Genomic DNA, 13700 nt, shown 5'->3' on the forward strand with positions numbered 1-13700 from the left:
TTTTTCTCTTTTGTTGGTCTCTTTATCTCTGCATTTTGAAATAGTAAAATAAAAGCGATTGTATCTAGAACCTAACCTCTGTATCAGTATAGAGGGTACTGTGTGTCAGCTGTCATGGCAACATGAGGGGCTGAATGAGGGGCATGGACATCCTAAAGGACTTACCTGCCATTACATGTTCACTCAACAATGCTAATTCATTTTAAAGGCTGTAGGCCTACTAGGCTGTTTACACAGTTTTCATAAAAACAAAGAACACTTTACTGAAAACATCGTTAGCATAAATACCGTGTACGATTCACTTTGAAAACACCCTTGAAGCGGTAGAAAGCAAAGGAAAGGCGTGAAACCATGTGCATAAAGCCGTGGACTTCCCCCGGCACATGTTCCCACAGAAGCCAGTTCACAGCAGAGGTGATCAGAACAGGTCATAGAAGGAAAGAGATACAACCCACAATGCCTTCTGAAAGTGTTCACACCCTTTGACTTTTTACACATGTTGTTGTGTTACATCCTACATTTAAAATGGATTAAATTGAGATTTTGTGTCGCTGGCCTACACACAATACCCCATAAGTGGAATTATGTTTTTAGACTTTTTTTTTTTACACATTAGTTAGAAATTAAAAGCAAACCCTTCGTTATGGCAAGCCTAAATAACTTCAGGAGTAAACATTTGCTTAACAAGTCACATAATAAGTTGCATGGACTCACTCTGTGTGCAGTAATAGTGTTTAACATGCTTTTTGAATGACTACCTCATCTCTGTACCCCACACATCTGTAGGGTCCCTCAGTCGAGCAGTGAATTTCAAACATAGATTCCGCTGCAAAGACCAGGGAGGTTTTCCAATACCTCGCAAAGAGGGGTCCCTATTGGTGGATAGGTAAAACAAATGAACCAGACACCGAATATCCCTTTGAGCATGGCAAAGATATGAATTACACTTTGGATGGTGTATCAATACACCCAGGTCAATTAGAAATCTGTATTCCCAATGAAAATCCATTGAACAGACAGTGACCTCCAAAAAAAAAAGAATCTGAATGGTTTGTCCTCGGGGTTTCGCCTGCTAAATAAGTTCTGTTATACTCACAGACATGATTCAAACAGTTTTAGAAACTTCAGAGTGTTTTCCATCCAAATCTACTAACAATATGTATATCTTATCTTCTGGAGATGAGTAGCTGGCAGTTGAATTTGGGTATGCTTTTCATCCAAACGTGAAAATGCTGCCCCCTATCCTAGAGAAGTTAACGAGAAAAGCATCGTGCAACCCATCGGGTATCTCACTGGACTTCATTATGTCATGTCTTGAAATATGCAGAGGGATTTAAAGTACGTTTACATTGTAATACTTCTGACAGACAACCTTCTAACTCCACCCATGACCTTTTACTTCATAACATTCCCAGAAGGATTATTGAGTCATTGTTAGTTTTACACTTAAGACATGACTCTGCCATTGTGCGGTAGAATGTGTGAATTTTGTCTCTTGTCTAATAAATTCTATACATTCTTTTACACTGGATTAAGCGTACATTTTCGTTAACTGTTAGTTATGTTTCAACATTTCCTCAATTTTTGTGTCAACATCAGTTCTTTGTGTCTGGGTTCCAATAGTTCATATTTTTTATAAGAGCTTGTCAGTTGGATAGGCTCTCTGCAAGGTTTTGTATATTTTTACCTATCAAATCAAATCAAATGTATTTGTATAGCCCTTCTTACATCAGCTGATATCTCAAAGTGCTGTACAGAAACCCAACCTAAAACCCCAAACAGCAAGCAATGCAGGTGTAGAAGCACGAGGGCTAGGAATAACGCCCTAGAAAGGCCAAAACCTAGGAAGAAACCTAGAGAGGAACCAGGCTATGAGGGGTGGCCAGTCCTCTTCTGGCTGTGCCAGGTGGAGATTATAACAGAACATGGCCAAGATGTTCAAATGTTCATAAATGACCAGCATGGTCAAATAATAATAATCACAGCAGTTGTCGAGGGTGCAGCAAGTCAGCACCTCAGAAGTAAATGTCGGTTGGCTTTTCATAGCCGATCATTAAGAGTATCTCTTCCGCTCCTGCTGTCTCTAGAGAGTTGAAAACAGCAGGTCTGGGACAGGTAGCACGTCCGGTGAACAGGTCAGGGTTCCATAGCCGCAGGCAGAACAGTTGAAACTGGAGCAGCAGCATGGCCAGGTGGACTGGGGACAGCAAGGAGTGTGTGGACTATCATATGAATATAATTTTGGGGTTTAAATTTGCAAACATTTCCACAAACATGTAGAACATTTACCTTTTTTCAATATGCCGTATTGTGTGTAGATGGGTGAGAAAACAATTACAATTTAATCCATTTTGAATTCAGACTGTAACACAACAAAATGTGGAATAAGTAAAGTGGACTGAATACATTCTGATGGCACTGTATATTAACTTAAAAATGTAAAAAGGTCTCTCAGCCTCATGGGTAAATGTGTAGCATAACATGAGATGCACATTTTTATTTTTGCCCCATTGCTAAATGTGTAGAATTGCAGAAAGTTAGCTGTTTTGTTTTTTTGCACACCCAAAATGCTGCAGACCCACCCAGTAATGAATGTCCAGCTATGCTGCTGGTCTATTAGGGGTTTCTGTTGTTGCTGGCCCTGCATATTTAGATCTCTAGTATTCTAATGTCTCTTCTCCCACTGTATTGTGCAGTCAGCAGAAAGCCCTGTTCATTTCCCTGGCCATCAGATAAGGGGGGTCTTTCTATGCTGGCCCGATTGATAGTCATAAACTGGCAGCAGAATAATGGTGCTAATTTACCTAGCAGATGACCCGATAGCACTGAACAACCTTTACTGGGGGGGAAAGACGGCCACTTTTAATGAGGTTTGGTGAACGGCAATAGTATCTCTAACATCAGATACATTGAATTATACACACAGATCTTTCTCTTCGTTATTATGCTTCAATAGTAGGCTACAGTATTTGTCAGTGTTTGACAATTAGCAGTGTGGACAAAACGTTTACAAAATGCACATTTCCATTTTAGTTATTTAGCAGACGCTATTATACAGAGCGACTTACAGTAGTGAGTACATACATTTAGATTACATTTTAAAAATAATGTAAAACATTTTTAGGGGGTCTGGATGGGTTTGAAGTAGTAGCCGGAAAAAAGAAGGCCGGTCTGAAAATATCAGTCTGTGTCTGAAAAGTGTACAGATTAGGGGATGGTGTGAAAATCAATACTGTGTGTGTGTGTGTTTTCCCTGAGTGTAATTCTTGTGCTTCCCTGTGTCTGACAGTGATGGAACTGAGGAGATCCAGATGCTCCCCTGTGAACTACACATCCCAGCAGGCAACATGAAGAAGGATGTCCTGGTCAACTTGACAAAAAGTAGAGTCAGTCCAATCGGACCTCACGCCATGATTCCCCATAGCAACCTCTTTGGACTGTAACTAATTAAAGACGGTTGAACTTTGACCCAACGGAAGGAGAAACAGTTTTTTCTCTTCTCTCCTCCCTTCTTCAGAAGGAAAGAGCTGAAATTACAACTACTCATTGTGAAAAGACACCTGATATACTATCTGTAATAAACATCTCTGAGTGTACTTGTGTATACGACTGTGGATAGTCCCTCTAGAATTGGATATTAACTCTAAAACTTTTAAACCATACCCATTTCAATGCTATCCAAGCATTCAGGAATATAAACTCCTCTTCCTCTTCATCTTCCTCCTCCCCTTCCTCCTCCTCTTCCTCCTCCTCCTACTCTTCTTCCTCTTCCTCAACCTCCTCCTCCTTGGGGACCATGGATGTTCTGGGCTTGGCTGCGAGGCTACAGCTAATGCTCTTGGCACTCCTGAGTGTGTGTCTGAGCCTGGAGTTCACCGGGGCCCCCGGCCAGTGGGCCCGCTACCTCCGCTGGGACGCCAGCACGCGCAGCGACCTCAGCTTCCAGTTCAAGACGGACATGTCCACGGCGCTGCTACTGTACTTTGACGACGGCGGCTACTGCGACTTCCTGCAGCTGATGGTGGTGGAAGGCAAGTTGCAGCTGCGCTTCAGCATTGACTGCGCCGATATCGTCATGGTGTCCGACAAGAGAGTTAATGACAGCAGCTGGCACTTTGCCACGCTGAGCCGCTACGGCCTGCGGACGGTATTGGGGCTGGATGGCCAGGTCAAGGCGGACGAGGTGCGGCCCACCGGAGGTAGCCGCCAGCACATGAAGATAATCAGTGACCTGTTCCTGGGCGGCGTGCCGCTGGACATCAGTACGTCAGCGCTCACGCTGCCCACAGCGCGCGACGCCCCGCCCTTCAGAGGAACTATCATGGATCTGAAGTATGGGAACACGGAACCGGTTCTCCTCAGCAGCCTCAGGGTCCGTCTGGAGTCGGACCAGCGCTGTACGGAGAACCAGTGTGAGAATGGTGGGAGCTGCTCCGTGGTGGATGGGGAACCAGTGTGTGACTGTTCCAAAACGGAATACAAGGGCTGTTTCTGCAATGAAGGTAAGATCTGATTTCAATTTCCTTTACTGTTCCTAGGGTCTACCTATGCTACCGGGCAAAATATTTGCATCCTTATCAGTGCCTGCAGGGCGGCCACAGGAACCTGCACCTCGTTGGCTAGCCGTGCTGCTAACTGCGGATAGATTAGCACTCTGCTTTTCCAACCACACAGGGATAATAACACACACTGAGTCAGAGAGATGACTGAGTCAACAACAAAGTCAGAACATTTCAAAGTAAGTCCAAGAAGCCTTTGGAAAATCATAAAAATGATCTGTTGACGAGGACGGATGAAGGACAGACACTAATGTTCAATACTTAACATACAGTTATGGACATACACTAATGGTCAAACGTTTTAGAACACCCAATCATTCAAGGGTTTTTCTTTATTTTACTATGTTCTACATGGTCGAAAAATAGTGAAGACATCAAAACTATGAAATGACACACAAGGAATCATGTAGTAACCAAAAAAGTGTTTGACAAATCAAAGTAGATTTGAGATTTGAGATTCTTCAAATAGACACCCTTTGCCTGGATGACAGCTTTGCACTCTCCTGGCATTCTCTCAACCAGCTTCACCTGGAATGCTTTTCCAACAGTCTTGTTAACAGTCTGGTAACTCTGATGAACTTATCCTCTGCAGCAGAGGTAACTCTGGGTCTTCCATTCCTGTGGCTGTCCTCATGAGAGCCAGTTTCATCATAGCTCTTGATCTTTTTTGCAACCTCACTTGACAAAACTTTCAAAGTTCTTGAAATGTTCCGTATTGAATGACCTTCATGTCTTAATGATGGACTGTCATTTCTCATTGCTTTTTTGAGCTGTTCTTGACATAATATGGACTTGGTATTTTACCAAATAGGGCTATTTTCTGTATACCCCCCCTACCATGTCACAACACAATTGATTGGCTCAAACGCATTAATAAGGAAAGATATTCCACAAATTAACTTTTAAGAAGGCACACATGTAAATGTATTCCAGGTGACTACCTCATGAAGCTGGTTAAGAGAATGCCAAGAGTTTGAAAAGCTGTCATCAAGGCAATGGGTGGCTATTTGAAGAATCTCAAATATAAAATATATTTTGATTTGTTAAACACTTTTTTTGGTTACTACCAGATTCCATATGTGTTATTTCATCATTTTGATGTCTTCACTATTATTTGACAATGTAGAACATAGTAAAAATAAAGAAAAACCCTTGAATGAGTAGGTCTAAAACTTTTAACCGTTAGTGTAGTATGTCCATAACTGTAAGTTTAGTCTTGAACCTTAGTGTCTTTCCTTCATCCGTCCTCGTCCTAAGATCCTTTTATTGATTTTCCAAAGGCTTCTTGGACTTACTTTGAAACATTCTGACTTTGTTGTTGACCCAGTCATCTCTCTGACTCAGTGTAGTGTTATTATCCCTGTGTGGTTGCAAAAGCAGAGTGCTAATCTATCCGCAGTTAGCGGCATGGCTAGCCACCGAGGTTCAGGTTCATGGGGCCGCCCTGCAGGCACTGATAAGGATGCCTATAGAGAGAACGGGGGTTCCTGAGCCCTTTTCTTCCCCCAATCACGCAACGGCAGGTGTTAGAATCACATCCTTTTGTGTTCCAGAACATTCTGGAACTGCTTTGATTCAATCACAACCCTCCATCTCCTCTTCTCCTCCATCTTCTCTTCTACTCTATCTTCTCTTGTCCTCCATCTCCTCTTGTCCTCCATCTCCTCTTCTCCTCCGTCTTCTCTTCTCCTCCGTCTTCTCTTCTCCTCCGTCTTCTCTTCTCCTACGTCTTCTCTTCTTCTCCTCCCCAGCAGGTATTGTTCATGGTCAGACAAAAAATAGATTTTAATAAATAATAATTGGAAGGAGCATAGTAATTGGAAGGAGCATGATTTCTTGGAAGGAGCATAGTAATTGGAAGGAGCATGATTTCTTGGAAGGAGCATAGTAATTGGAAGGAGCATGATTTCTTGGAAGGAGCATAGTAATTGGAAGGAGCATGATTTCTTGGAAGGAGCATAAGAAAGGCGTTTTCATTTCTAAACGGAGAGTGAATGCATATATGATTTATTGAGGTCCGCTGAAATAACTGTCATCCATTCATTGGCTTTTCCATCATTTCATTTCATTCATTTCAGATCCTGTGAGAAAATCAGAGCTATTAGAGGGTAATGCTATTTCTTATATGTCCTGTCTCTCACTTCTTTCCCTGTGTCTTTAGTAGGTTAGAGGGGTGGTTCCCGAGCTGCAAGGCAGTGCGGCCCCCCCCCCCCCCCCAAAAAAATTATAAAATAAAAATCAGTCCGGCTTTCAACTTACTCTTGAAAGTTGTAATAGTAGAAAGTACAAGGTGCAATTGGGTAGTGCATCATCAGTTCCTCTTGTCATGTCAGTCATTGCATACCTTAGAGAGGTGTTTATAACCCATGTCAGCCCAATTTATTTTTTGCCTATATACTGTATTTTGTTAGAGTCACTCAAATCTTACATGAATACACATTAGCCATTGCAAAATGTATAGAATTGCTGGAAGGAGGGGCCTGAGTGAAAACATTTGGGAACCCCTGGGTTAGTGTTTCCTCTCTTTACACAGAGAGTGTCGGCTATCGCCAGTTAACACTTGATCTGATTGAATCTAGGCCTTAAGCTGCTTTGGTTTCCTTTCATGATTGAATTGAGGGAGTATGACAGAGTGTGTGACAACGTGTGTGACAGAGTGTGTGACAACGTGTGTGACAGTGTGTGTGACAACGTGTGTGACAGTTTGTGTGACAACGTGTGTGTGTGTGTTTGTGTGTCAAACTCTGGCGACCGGTTCTCTCGCTGCAGACAAATCCTCAGCAAAGATTGCAAGAAAAGAACATGGCTGACCTGTATGTAATGGACACAATTAAAAACATGGCTGACCTGTATGTAATGGACACAATTAAAAACATGGCTGACCTGTATGTAATGGACAAAATTAAAAACATGGCTGACCTGTATGTAATGGACAAAATTAAAAACATGGCTGACCTGTATGTAATGGACACAATTAAAAACATGGCTGACCTGTATGTAATGGACACAATTAAAAACATGGCTGACCTGTATGTAATGGACAAAATTAAAAACATGGCTGACCTGTATGTAATGGACAAAATTAAAAACATGGCTGACCTGTATGTAATGGACAAAATTAAAAACATGGCTGACCTGTATGTAATGGACACAATTAAAAACATGGCTGACCTGTATGTAATGGACAAAATTAAAAACCCCATGTCTGAGTGTTTTACCTCTTGTGGAAAAGCCCATCTATCTATCGATAGCAAGAGATGCTATACCTCGCCTTGCTTCCTCCAGACCACTCCCAGTCCTCCATCACCAGGCCCCCTGCTACATGAAGCGAGGCTTGACAGGGCTGCAGCGGCCTGGGTCGTGTGAGGTTCTGTCTCACCCTGATTTACAACCCTCCAGCAGACCCTCTTCTCCTGCTGATTTATGACTGCTTTCTCTGTCTGTGCTGTTTGCTGCAGACCGCTGATAGGAGGCTTAGTCAGGGGCGAGGCCTGGACCTGTGTGTGTGTGTGTGTGTTTGTTTGTGTGTGTGTGTGTTTGTTTGTGTGTGTGTGTGTGCGGGCTGCGGCTGTGAACAAGGAGCTCAGACAATCATGGGAAAATAAAAAACGTTTTACTGGGGCCGAGACGTATTTATGTGGACGGCGTGCCAATGTACTGCTGCTTTAAATATATAATATACCACTGCTGGATCGTAAATACATAATCTACACTCAGACAAACGTAAATACAGTCTACACACACACACACCACAGATACTCCTAGGCCCACAGAACGCACCACTCACCCTATGTCACCAATCTGGGACAGTCCTACATACTGAAGCACCTAGACTATTACTGAAGCTTCTAGACTATAACTGAAGCTTCTAGACTACAACTGAAGCTTCTAGGCTATAACTGAAGCTTCTAGGCTATAACTGAAGCTTCTAGACTACAACTGAAGCTTCTAGACTATAACGGAAGCTTCTAGACTACAACTGAAGCTTCTAGACTATAACTGAAGTCTCTAGACTATTACTGAAGCTTCTAGACTATTACTGAAGCTTCTAGACTATAACTGAAGCTTCTAGACTATTACTGAAGCTTCTAGACTATTACTGAAGCTTCTAGACTATAACTGAAGCTTCTAGACTATTACTGAAGCTTCTAGACTATAACTGAAGCTTCTAGACTATAACTGAAGCTTCTAGACTATTACTGAAGCTTCTAGACTATTACTGAAGCTTCTAGACTATTACTGAAGTACCTAGACTATTACTATCTCTTATAGCTCTCGTCCATTCCTTTAAATCAATACTGTCTCTTATAGCTCACAGCCATCCCTTTAAGTTCATACTATCTCTTATAGCTCTCGTCCATTCCATTAAATCAATACTGTCTCTTATAGCTCTCGGCCATCCCTTTAAATCAATACTATCTCTTATAGCTCTTGGCCATCCCTATAAGTGTTCTACTGTTGGCCTGTAGAGTAAAGTATAGCTCTAACTCTTCCCTTTAACTTTTACTGTATGAACAAAAGCCACTCACGTCAGTTCAACTCAGGTATTAACTTTTCCAGTAGAGTGGATTTATGAGTCTGTTTATGCAATGTGAATAGTGATAAATAAAATAGTTCGTCAAAGCTCTGCTGAGTTTCAGTAGTTTGGCTATTCCGTGGGGCATTTGTTTAACCCTCCCGTTGTGTTCGTTTCATGTTAATTAATTCTGTGTTCCCGGTCCAAAATGACCGCCCAATTATAGCTGATTATAAATCCATATTAATCCACATATTATCACCTAATGTTGTGTTAGATCTTTTTATCAACTTAAGTTATTGTGAACATTACACGTTTTCAACTTGGAGGGTTAAAAATGAAGGTAGAGGCTAAGGCTGTTGCGGTGACCGTATTACCTCCACACTGGCGGTCATGAGTCTTGAAGGCGGTCATGAGTCAAGAAATTCACGGTAATTAGGCTTCTCCAAGCTTGGCTGCTGCTGATGGTCATTAGTAGACTACCAAACGTGCTAACTGCCTGGTACTCAGCACTCTATTGTCCCTCTAATCACTCTGACATTAGTGCAAATGTAATCGAACATCTAATCAAACACTTTTATAGGCTATGCAGAGTGAAAACAGAGTGATGGCCTCTATTAAAAAGAGGAGGATACCATCAGCTTTCAATAGGCTAGGCCTACTATATTTATTTCTCAACATTCCTAATTTTAAGCACATTTCTTATCTTTACAACATGAGTATAGCCTACATGGCTGGCATGAAAATTAACCATGGAAAAAGCATCTTTCATTCGCAATTAGAGTCCCATCAGGCAGCCTTAGAATGTATTAAAAATCAAAACATATCGCCCAACGTTCGTAGAACAACTACAATTATAATAATAACTCTAAATTAAGCATATAGGAGTACCTATTTCTTTGATAACTGCTCAACACAGAATAGCTGCATGTGCACACAACCCTCAATTCCTTTGGAGAAAATATCCTTTCTTTTTCATTCAGGTTTGTTCAATTGTTCAAACGAAATTCTGCTAAATGAACTAGTGTAGCCCACAGCCATATGTAATAGCCACATCAGGACCTAACATAAGGACAACTCAGAGTACGCTATTCTGATCTTCTGAAATAGACTACATTTTCACATTATCATGTTTCTTTAGATCTGTCTAAAATAAATAATGGATTTATTGTGAAGGTGTCGGCTATATTAAATGGGTTTGTTAGACTTTTTAAAATGTAGATGTTCCAAAGGTCTGCATCAGTGTGGAATGTGTGGAAGCCAAGAGATGCTAAATGTGTTTTTGTTAATTAACAGTCAATTACTGTGAGACCGACAATCACCGGCTGACGAAATGTCATGACCGGTGACCACCACAGCCCTAGTAGAGACTAATGTTCATGTAACTGCTACATAATACTTCAATGAAGAATGAAGAGAAAATATTCAGTGCAAACCTATTGTCTAGTGTACAGGTCTACACTGACCTGTGTGTGTGTGTGTGTGTGTGTGTGTGTGTGTGTGTGTGTGTGTGTGTGTGTGTGTGTGTGTGTGTGTGTGTGTGTGTGTGTGTGTGTGTGTGTGTGTCCACTGGTGGGAAAAACCAAACAATACTATAGCAATAGTCTGTCATTTTAAGATTAGGTCAGATAAAAAACAAATGAAGAGGGACACACACACACACACACACACACACACACACACACACACACACACACACACACACACACACACATCACATTATCACATCATCCACACACCCTTCTTCTTCTTAATCTGGCTAATTCCTCAGTGTCCTCTCCTGGGACTGAGCCATTTGAATGCCACGGTCAGGAGGTGACGTTGTGGGCTTCAACACTCTACTGACACCAGACTAGAGGACCCCATCTGAAGAGGAGATTTAGAGGAGATTACATTGAACACTCACGAACACATGTACACACGCAGGCACACACACACACACACGCGCGCGCACAAACGCACGCAGGCACACGTGTGCTATTTGAACAGCTTGTCCTATGTTCAGGCAGATGGAATTTGCTCTGTGACTAAATGAATTCCCTAATACATAAGTAATATCTGTCTGGTAAAAAATAATTTGAGTTGAATCTCTACATCTCTAATACGTATCTAATATCTGGATCGTGAAATGATTTAAATTAATCTCTAACAGATCTCTGAAGCCTTTAAATGGAGACCGACTCAATTATTCTGGTGTTCATTTCCTTTCTTAATCACTGCCTGTGGTCGGGCTAATTAGCAGACTTACACTGAGACAGATTGGTGGGAAAGAACCAAAGCTACCATTTCATCTTCATAGTTTTCACATTATTATATTGTCAAGGTTTCAATTATAAAACAATGGAATAAGACGCTGCGTCAAAAATGGCAAAATAATTTGAACAGTCCCTGCATTTTGATTTTTTTCCCCCCTAAAACAAATGTCTTGTCAGTCGGTTTAATGGTGTGTCTCTGTTTACTGCTGCTGTCTCAGCCCTGGCCTGGTACCAATGGCCCAATGCTTTAATGCATGGTTTCCCAAACTCGTTCCTGGGGGCCACGAGCTCGTTCCTGGGGACCAAAAGGGGTGCACAATTTGTTTTGTTTGTCCTAGCACAACACAGCTGATTAAAATAACCAACTCATCATCAAACCTTCATTATTTGAACCTGCTGTGTAAGTGCTTGGGCAAAAAGATAAACATGTACCCAGGCGTGTGTGTGTGTGTGTGGGGGGGGGGGGGGTACAGGACCGAGTTTGGAAACCCTGCTTTACTGAACAGTCTAGGTCCAAGTCCCAGGGTGTGTGACGGTTTTCTCAGATTTTTAAAAAAACCAATAAGACAAGATGGGACATGAAGTCTCCTGATCATATGACCTGATTAGGAAAAGCTCCTGGCATTAGACACAAGTCAAAGGTTTATCATGACATGTACTGAAGTGTTTTAATGTTGCACCGTCCTAAGTACGAGGTCTTCTAATGAATAGGAAAGTTGTCTGGTGAGTTTGTGTCTGCAGGGAGAGACAACCAAAGGTCTGGGACTGAGAGAATGAATAGCACTCCTCTCCCCTCCACTACTGCTCACATGCCTTCATCATAAATTCACAACCTGCTTACAGGGATCTGGTGCTTCTGCTAGCTTAGATGTCCCAGCTCTGTGTGTGTGTGTGTGTGTGTGTGTGTGTGTGTGTGTGTGTGTGTGTGTTTGTTTACCTGTAAGTGTTACTGAAGCGGAAATAGGCTTCCTCAATGTTTTTCTGAATGTATTTGGGGGTCAAAGGGGTGTTCTGGTGATCTGATCCCCTTTCACAGGATGGGACAGATGATGACAGTGATGTTCTCTCTTGCAACAATATATTCCCTCCAATGTAATGTATTTTACTGTAACATACACTCACTACATCCATGAACAGGACAGTGTCAGGTGTGTCAGGTGGTAGGTGTGTCAGGTGGTAGGTGTGTCAGGTGTCAGGTGTGTCAGGTGTCAGGTGTGTCAGGTGTGTCAGGTGTCAGGTGTGTTAGGTGCCAGGTGTGTCAGGTGTCAGGTGTGTAAGGTGTGTCAGGTGTCAGGTGTGTCAGGTGTCAGGTGTGTCAGGTGTCAGGTGTGTCAGGTGTGTTAGGTGTTAGGTGTCAGGTGTCAGGTGTGTCAGGTGTCAGGTGTGTTAGGTGTGTCAGGTGTGTCCGGTGTGTTAGGTGTCAGGTGTGTCAGATGTCAGGTGTCAGGTGTGTCAGGTGTCAGGTGTGTCATGTGTCAGGTGTGTCAGATGTCAGGTGTCAGGTGTGTCAGATGTGTCAGGTGTCAGGTGTGTTAGGTGTCAGGTGTGTCAGGTGTCAGGTGTGTTAGGTGTCAGGTGTGTCAGATGTCAGGTGTGTCAGGTGTCAGGTGTGTCAGGTGTCAGGTGTGTTAGGTGTGTCAGATGTCAGGTGTGTCAGGTGTCAGTTGTGTCAGGTGTTAGGTTTGCGTGATAGACTCCCTGCCAATGAAATAAGAGGGATTCTAATGATGCAACTCTTTTTTTTCTTCTTTGTTCTTTTTCTCCTTCTTTCAGAGGTCAACGACAATATTCCAGGTAAAAACCATCTCTTTTTAGAAATATAAGTAAAAATCATTGAACACTTGTTATATACAGATGTAGGATATTAATTTGAGCCAGTTTGCTACAGCAGGAAAATTATCCCGGAGAAACAGGAAATGTGAAATATTATGTGGATTATAATTATTGGACATTTTTGTAGGGGTTGATAAATCAAGTCTGAAATATCTAAGTGCAATTTACAATGTTCAGAATGCTTTTTAAATCTCTAATACACTAGAGATCCTACATATATCTGTACATGGTACTAATAAAAACATAGCATTTTTTTTAGGATGGAAAATAGTTTTTTGTGTTTTTGGCAGTCATGTTGTTATAACCTAAATACTCCTACAAAGATGTGTCTGTGCTACTACATAAGCTACTTCTTAAGTTCAGCTATTTCAGAATGCTACTTCTTAAGTTTAACTATTTCAGAATGCTACTTCTTAAGTTCAACTATTTCAGAATGCTACATAAGCTACTTCTTAAGTTCAGCTATTTCAGAATGCTACATAAGCTGTGGGAAGCTTGTTTGTCTGTCAGGGCTCCCGAGTGGTGTAGAGGTCTAAG

General features: G+C 41.9%; 1 protein-coding gene across 1 annotated transcript in view; it reads left to right on the plus strand.

The window, feature by feature from the left end:
* LOC139563439 (neurexin-3a-like) overlaps positions 1–13700 on the plus strand; it is a 650445-nt gene that overhangs the window by 9145 nt on the left and 627600 nt on the right. The window contains exons 2-3 of the mRNA XM_071382111.1: positions 3290–4502; positions 13104–13124. Of these exons, the coding sequence (XP_071238212.1) occupies positions 3797–4502; positions 13104–13124 (727 nt within the window). The 5' untranslated portion in view covers positions 3290–3796. The remainder of the gene's footprint in view (positions 1–3289; positions 4503–13103; positions 13125–13700) is intronic.

The sequence above is a fragment of the Salvelinus alpinus genome, chromosome 34 (assembly GCF_045679555.1).
Source record: "Salvelinus alpinus chromosome 34, SLU_Salpinus.1, whole genome shotgun sequence".
Classification (NCBI taxonomy): Eukaryota; Metazoa; Chordata; class Actinopteri; order Salmoniformes; family Salmonidae; genus Salvelinus; species Salvelinus alpinus.